Genomic DNA, 8,756 nt, shown 5'->3' on the forward strand with positions numbered 1-8,756 from the left:
ACAAATGATTAATTCGACGCGAACGAAGTCGCGAGTACAAGCTAGTAATAATATAAAAATATTTAAAAGTAATACGAGTAGCTTGTAAATAATTATACAGGGTGTTTCAAAACAAATGCGAAAAACTTCAGGGGGTGATTCCTTGTTCAAAATAAAGGGTAGTTTGCTTCATAAACGTTGGGTTCAAAAGTCAACCATTAGGGAGATATTGCGGTACAAAGATGGCGGAAAAATAATGTTTTTATTTTTTATCTTGAAAACGAAAAGAGATAGACTAATAAAATTTTATGGAAGCATTACTGTTATGAAAACACACTTTCTGGTAATTTTTTCACTTTTTTAAAATGAGTGGAAGGGGTTGAAATAAACTACCCCTATCATTCTTGTTAACGAAATTTAAAGAAAAATCTTATCAAACACATGCAAAAATTAATTTGGATAGTTTAGTTTGTTTAGAAACTTTTTTATCTCTTGTATTTTTTGATAAAATTCACCGATTTGAAATTAAAAATAAAATGTAAAGCATTACATGTCAGGACAAAAACATTTTCTGATAAAGAATCTAGTGGGCTGCTGTAATTTTTTTAGGAAAAAATCTAGTCGGCCTCTGTTACTTTTTAGGATGTTCCTAATATTATTTTATTTGACATTACTCTACTGCAATACGTTATTATCTAGATGATTATTATTATCGTTATTATCACTAGATTCTTAATCTAAAAATGTTTTTTGTCCTGACATGTAATGCTTTACATTTTATTTTTTAATTTCTAATCGGTGAGCTCTATCAAAAAAACACAAGAGGTAAAAAAGTTTCTAAACAATCTAAACTATCCAAATTAAAGCATTTGCATGTGTTTGATAAGATTTTTCTTTAAATTTCGTTAACAGGAATGATAGGGGTAGTTTATTTCAACCCCTTCCACTCATTTTAAAAAAGCAAAAAAAAAAATACCTGAAAGTGTGTTTTCATAACAGTAATGCTTCCATAAAATTTCATTAGTCTATCTCTTTTCGTTTTCAAGATAAAAAATAAAAACATTATTTTTCCGCTATCTTTGTACCGCGATATCTCACTAATGGTTGACTTTTGACCCAACGTTTATAAAGCAAACTACCCTTTATTTTGAACAAGGAATCGCCCCCTAAAGTTTTTCGCATTTGTTTTGAAACACCCTGTATATCGAGAAACTATGGTTACGCTCGTTGAATTTGACATTTTATGTCAGTTTAATAATATATTTTCGTACTTTTGTGCTTAGGCGTAAAAGTGCTTTACTTTTATGCCTAGGTGTTAAAATGACTTTTTTATATTGTCAATCACGTCGCAAAAAATAATACTTCTGTGACATTTGAAAAAAAAAATTCCCATACGTGGTTCAATTATTTTGAACACAAAGTTATACAATTAAAAATATATCCTATTGACTTCAATCTAATTTTTATTTAATATCTGGATGCACTAATTTAATGACATTTTTTCACACAACCTGTTAAAACAATTAAGAGGCTTTTTTACGATTCAATAACCAACCTACACCGACTATAAAATTCTTAATTTCATGGCGTTTTCTTCATGTTTTATAGCAAAATAACTGAGAATAAACGTTTATGTACATTTAACTGTGGGCGAAGTACTCAAATTATTTGTTTACATTAATGTTTAGAACTTTTTCGACTGGTTTTCCTATTAAACAAGTCTAAGTATTCATTATTAGAATGTCGCGAAAGATTTAAATAATATACAGGGTGTTCCTGGATAAGCTTGCATTAAAATTACCAGAGGATCAGGAATGACGAGTCAGAGCATAGTGTTTCTTCTTTAAAATCTATACTAATTAATTTTTTCAGTTGTTTAAAAATTAAAAAAAAACGGTTGAAATAAGTTGAAAATTAATCGCAATGTTTTAACGAGTGTTCAAAATATACATAAAAAATGTCAAAAACAAGCCATTAAAAAACATATATGTATATCCTGTCATTGATATGCCTACTGAGCTTTATACTGTCACGAAGACTGGCACATAAATTTTAGTTAAAAATATTTCTAAATAATATTAATATTAATAAAAAAAAATACTTTACTTACCTTGATATTCGACAATTAAATAGGTTTAAAACACATTTTATCAAAAAATAAACCTAATTTAGGGTTAACAAAATAAATACAACATAAAAATTAACAAGTGTGTGATCAAAAATTAAAGGTCTAGAGGAAAAACTTGATAAGCGCCAATTTCTTAATTTTAGGATTTTACCGAGAATTTTACAATATTATAGTTGGTCTAACTGGTCCCTACAAAATGTATAAACTCTGCAGAGCAATCAGTCGTTAAATCCTATGATATCTATGACATGTACAGGGTGGGTCAAATTCGACGCTTTTAAATGGAAACATCCTCTTCTATAGAAGATAGTCGAAAACTAATATCGGTGTCTGGAGCTCAATTTTCATCAAAAACATGATGCTGAAAACCGCACATCCATATCTGTTACCGTTTCGGAGTTACAGGGTGTTTTTCAAAAATGTGCATTTTTAACAAATCCTGTAACTTTTTTGCTATGGAAAATTTTGTATTTCTATGAAAACATTTCCAAAGCACCTTTTTACGTAGAATTTAATGGTTTAAGTATAATTTGTTTTAAATTAATTTAAGAGTTATCAACAGAAACATTGATTTTTTATTTGGGATACCCTCTATATTTTTAATTAACCGAAAAGAATTTAAAATTACCTTTCCATAAATATAGCACACTTGATATTTTGTTATAATCCCCTTCGAAATACAGAATTTTTAAAAGTTTGCCACTTTTAACTAGTAGGCTTTGGACCCCTTATTGATGATATGCGCTTAATGGAACTCGAAAACATATTTTTCCAGCAAGACGACGTACCGCCTCTGAACGCTGGAGTTTTCAGCAAATTTTTGCAGCCAATTTTAAGAATAATTGAATAGATAACCAAAATCCCAGCCGTTGGCCGTCGAGGCCGCCTGACTTAGTGCCAATGGATCTAATCCTATGGATATATTTGCGGAAGAATAAAGGTTCCTTATTCTTCCGTATAGTCTAGACAAGAATTAGAAATACTTAGCAGTTATGAGAGGGTATCTTTCACCTCCCCTGAGTTAATGAATTCCGCGAGAAATGTTCAAAAACTGCCCCGTCTGTCCATAACAAAAGACGGTCGATATGTCACAACACCCGTAGCAAAATCTCATGTCTTGGTTTGCTATTTATTTTTTATTGCTATTACATATAGTTTAAATGTGTTGATGTTGGTTAAATATATTTTAAACTGTTATAAAATTCTGCATCTCTCATAGCAAGTATTATTTTCGTTTTAATTGATGCTCACAGCTAGAATTTTTTTGCATTACAGCCGGTGCCGTTCAAAGCCTACTTATTTAAAGCGGGCGAATTTTTATATAGTCTATATTCTATATCTCGAAGAGGAATCGAGCAAAATATCAAATGTGTTATATTTTTGGAAAGGTAATTTTAAATTCTTTTAGTAAGTAAAAATATACAGGGTGTCCCATATAAAAAATCAAATTTTCTGTTGATAATTCTTAAATTATTAATTTTAAAAAAATTATACTTAAACCATTAAATTCTACGTAAAAAGGTGCTTTGGAAATGTTTTCATAAAAATACAAAATTTTTCATAGCAAAAAAGTTACAGCGATTTGTTAAAAATGCATATTTTTGAAAAACACCCCGTAACTCCGAAACTGTAACAGATATCGATATGCGGTTTTCACCATCATGTTTTTGACAAAAATTGAGCTCCAGACACCGATATTAGTTTTTGTCTATCTCCTATAGAAAAGGGTGTTTCCATTTAAAAGCGTCGAATTTGACCCACCCTGTACATGCCTAGTAAAAATATAGAATATACGGAAAAAACGTGATAACCACCAGCCATCCAGTGCTTTCCTGTAAAATTAGTAAAATAAGGCTTCTAATGTTTTTCCCCTGGACTCTACAATACAATAATGCTTTATTATTGATATTCAGGGTGCTCTCACATATTATGTTAATTAATATGTTATTTTTCGAAATACATACATAGAGAAAATAGAAAAAATTTACTTACTATTATTTTGAAAATACCAGAGACAGATATTAAAATAAAAATAAAAAATATTTTACCACTCTGTACTTACATTAAAAAATAAAGTATCAATTTTAACTCTTTATTGCAATTTTTACTAGAGTACTATGCTTCTCTAAAAAATATAGTACCCCTACGTAGTAAAGTAAAGCTTGTCGAGGGAGAAAATACATGACAGTGACAGTTGGCTGTCATTCTAAGTAATTTCACGTGTAAATTATACTTTCTGTCATTTTTTGGACGTCCTCTGTCGAAATTTTTCCTGATTTGTTGGACAAGCTTTACAAAAATATTAAGTATTATGTCCTACCAGTTTATTTTTTTGTGATTTTATTATATTTTCTTATTAAATATCTGCTAAATACCAGCTAATAATTCTCAATTTAATAAAAACCGTTATATTAAAAAAAAACAGTGAAAACTTGAACAATTACTAATATTATTAGAACTAATTATTTATATAACCTGTCCAGTAAAATACTACTGACAGCGACAGTCTTCTGTCATTTTAATTCAAATCTACATCGATTTTACATAATCTTTTCATCTCATCTGTCAAAACCATATATTCTCATACTGAAGAAACTATATCTCATATAATTAACACGAAAACGTCAACTATATTACGAAAAATACTATCCAGAATAATCTGTATCATTTTAAAATATATTTTTGGTTAAATTACTTAAAATAATTCAAAATTCAAGTAAAAAAAGGACTAGGTATAAACACTGGTAGGTCATTTTCTATATAAAAAAAGTTCTTTAAATTTCGAATTTTATCAACAAAAAAGGGTACTTACTACTTTTTGGTGGCGATTGTGGCACTGCAGGCTTATGTCTGTCCCCACATAATCTTCCTATCCGACTAGGAGGCCTAATACCGCTCTTTGTGGTGGAAACACTGGCCTTCGAAGAGGCTACACTGGCCAAAGACGAAACACTACCGCTCAGTTCAGACGCAGTCACTAAATTCGAGTGTTTTTCAGAGTCACTTTGTACACTAACAGGTAGATTTGACGAAGATGGTGGCTCTCCCACGTTGAGAGCCTCCCCAGTGCCTTCTTTAGTGCTCATATCGGAAAGCACATCAAAAACGCTGCAAATTTAATTAGTTTTGTTAAAAAGACTGCATTCTGTGTCCATGAAATGTGTTTTTATCAATGTAAAGCTTGTTTAAAGAAACATAAATAATTAATTAGATATCTAGTCCATTTCTGTAAACAGATGTAAATTATTCAAGTCAGGATGTATTAAACAACTTAAATTATCTCATTACTACTTGTTTTGATCCGTAAATAGCTCGATATTAGTAATAAATCATTGGTAAATATGTAATGTTTACGTTTGCCCTTATAAGGTCAACTACCTGTTTTGATATAACCTAACTTTCTATAAAACAAAAAGGAAATTGCCTTTACTTAATAAAGTTACATGGAAATTAATAATTTTGCAAATTAATTTATCTAGTATATTATGGCTTATTTACCTGAGTTATTTATAGATCTATCAATGGAAATAAATAAAGAAATATATTGCTAGAAAACCAGTATATAACAAGCACTTTAAAGTTTCTTTTTATATGAACACTAACTTTATTTAGTAAATATTTGTAAATATGTAAAAATCTGTTTACGATAACAAGGCTAAATTGTAAAATTAATAGAGAAAAATTCCACAGTTTAATTATAAAATTATTACTCACGTAATTCCACTCAACGTGTCAAAAAACAGCTGGTTTTAACCGCTTTGAAGTTTTGAATCAGTGGGTCGAGTGCATCGTTTTGTGATTGGTTAAAAATATTACTTTGGAATAATCAATTTGGATCAATAAAAATAAAAATCCAAATTTTTGAAATAGTTCCATAATTAGCTTATTAAGCTTTTACAGATTTACTGCTGCATATCAGGTTTTCAATTTGATTCCAATTGTTTTTATTCTCGTCATTTTAATAAATTTCAGACATTTGTAGACGCGTATATACAGGGTGAATCAGTTTTTTACACTAAAGTTGTATTTTTTATTTAGAATGCTCTAATTTTTTTTGCTCAGTGATTTTCAATAAATCCTTCATTTCAAAAATCAAAAATACCCTAATGGCATAAGCTATACCAGGTGGTTTTTGAAATATTACTGTTTTTAGACTAAATTTTTTACATCTAGCTCTCTGAAAACTGCAAAATTACAGATTATTGATGCCATTTAACTGAAAGTAGAGGCTGTTCAACGAACAAGGGAACAACAGACGACATCCAAAAATGACAAAATACCATTTACCTGTGAATTAAATGAGACAGAACTGTCACTGTCATGTATTCTCTTGTGGAACAGACTATATGGTATGTTAGTGCCTAATAGTGTATAATAGTGACTAATCACATTAAAATAGGTTTAGTTTTGATTGGTTAAAGATGTTTTTCAAATGGAACACCCTGTGTTTTACCTCTCAAAGCAACAAACGTTTTATCAATCAATGCACAACAAAAAATTAGTAATTAAACATTGATTTTTGATATAAAAATATTTATCACAACATAGTTTGATACAATGCGATCGAAAAAAATGGTGTCAGAGATGGCTTTGAAAAGGAGATCGCCGTCATTTTAGATGTAAATTAACTGGTTAGTTAATGTCATCGATCGGCGTTTCCAAGCCATCTGGACGCTGTTTCCTTTTTCGATCACACGGTACCTAGGAAAAATTAGGATTGTGAAATAATACATCAAACATATTTTTTTGGACCTTTTTTTATTAAAAACAAATTTATATTTGCGTTGAAACAATTAGGTAACACATATAAAAAAAAACATAAACAGTATTGGTACTTTTATACAGTAAATTCTAAGAGCAAATTAAATGAACTAAAAAAGACAATTTCTTTTTCGTTGTTTCCCGAAAACATATTTTCAAAAACACTCAAAATTCATCCAAAAATTTGAGAAATAATCAATTAACCATCGTTACAAGACTAGGATTATAGGAAAACTGCTGTGTACCTTAAATTATATCAAATCTAATGTATAAAGCACCATAAATGATTGAAAAAAAAATAGATTTAAGTGAGTTTAGAATTAATATAATCAAATCTATTTTATTCTGATCAAAAAAGGTAGGTATACCTCGATGGGCAATCTAATCACAATTTTCGATATAAAAAAATCTTATGATACAAAAATATTTACAGAAGGGGGGTTTCTTTAAAAATAAAAGAAATATTAGGAAAACTCCAGAATTATATGTCAAACTCAATTGATAAGATACTGAACAATGTAAAAAACATAAGTTATGTATAAAGTCAAGCTATAGAATGTTCGGCCATTGTTTAATGTCACGTCATATATTGTCGAACTCTCTCAGGGTGCAGCCACACTATCCTAAAAACGGCGTATCGGCGTAACGGCGTAACGACCTTGAATCAATTTCCAGTAATTCTATTGGCTGAAATTTTTGACAGATAAATTTGACAGATAAAATTTCTGACAGATGAATGTTTCAGCCAATAGAATTACTGGAAATCTATTCAAGGTCATTACGCCGTTACGCCGATACGCCGTTTTTAGGATAGTGTGGCTGCACCCTCATTCACTTGACAAACCGGATGAAAGAGATTATTAGTGACGTCATTACGGCATTTCGTAAATTACTGCATATTCTTTTTAGTAATTGTCATTGTCATTTGATTTAGGGTTATAATTTTATTGACGGACATCGATCAAGGTCAAAATTAAAATTTGATTGAATTTTCAAAACAATATGAACTGATCTCAGACACACCCTCAAACTCATATTTGACAAATAATAATGACGTAACGTTGAATGATGGCCGAACAGTCTTTATATTTTCAGAAAAAACAATTCTGAACCATCTGATGTTTTTAAACTAAAATTATATATTTTGTTTTGTTGACATTTGACTAAAAAATCATGCAATTAATTTACTGTACCTACTTAAGTCTAATTATAATAAGAAAAAAATTAATTTAATGTTCTAGGCTTAAGAGGAGAAATAATATTTGTTCAAAAAATAAATAAATAAAAATATTTAAATATTATGATGATTCTATGACGAAAAAACGGCAACTAAAAAAATAAATATGGTAGGACCCGTCGGAGAGGATGAATTTACAAAGAAAAAACATAATACAGGGTGTGCCAAAAAGTTATAGTTTTTAAAAATTAATATTTCATATTTTTTTGCAAATAAAAAATACTACGGATTGGAATTATTCTTGTTTGATTTATGTTATTTTAGAGAAAAAATGATTTTTTTTAAATAATCTCTAAAAAATCACAAAATAAATAATTTTTGCGGCGTGATTAACAATATAAAAAAGTCATTTTAACGCCTAGGCATAAAAGTACAAAACTCTATTATTAAACTGACAAAAAGTGTCAAATTCAACAAGTGTAATCATAGTCTCTCGATATATAATTACTTACAAGGTATTTTTAATCTTTTTATATTATTTGGAACGTTTGAAATTGTTTAAAAATTTATTTGTGATGTTTGAGAAAAAATAGCATGTTCTATTCGGAGTAAAAATGACTTTTTGTGCCTCGACTGTAATGTCAAATCTACAGCCTTGCTACAAAAAGTATAATTTTTACTCCTATTATCCCTGTATATTTACAAAACTTA

At 29.2% G+C, this 8,756-nt stretch overlaps 1 protein-coding gene across 8 annotated transcripts in view; it reads right to left on the reverse strand.

The window, feature by feature from the left end:
* LOC115886562 (restin homolog) overlaps positions 1-5,924 on the reverse strand; it is a 44,622-nt gene extending 38,698 nt beyond the window's left edge. For 6 of the 8 annotated variants that reach the window (XM_030905790.1, XM_030905792.1, XM_030905788.1 and 3 more), the window contains exons 1-2: positions 5,606-5,833; positions 4,920-5,215 (exon numbers count right to left, since the gene is read on the reverse strand). In XM_030905790.1, the coding sequence (XP_030761650.1) occupies positions 4,920-5,193 (274 nt within the window). In that variant the 5' untranslated portion in view covers positions 5,194-5,215; positions 5,606-5,833. Of the gene's footprint in view, positions 1-4,919; positions 5,216-5,605 lie in introns of all 8 variants that reach the window. The other 2 variants (XM_030905791.1, XM_030905785.1) reach the window with 1 other exon arrangement.
* Positions 5,925-8,756: the final 2,832 nt, after the last annotated feature.

Source organism: Sitophilus oryzae, unplaced genomic scaffold, assembly GCF_002938485.1.
Source record: "Sitophilus oryzae breed Bouriz unplaced genomic scaffold, Soryzae_2.0 scaffold_494_pilon_pilon, whole genome shotgun sequence".
Lineage (NCBI taxonomy): Eukaryota > Metazoa > Arthropoda > Insecta > Coleoptera > Curculionidae > Sitophilus > Sitophilus oryzae.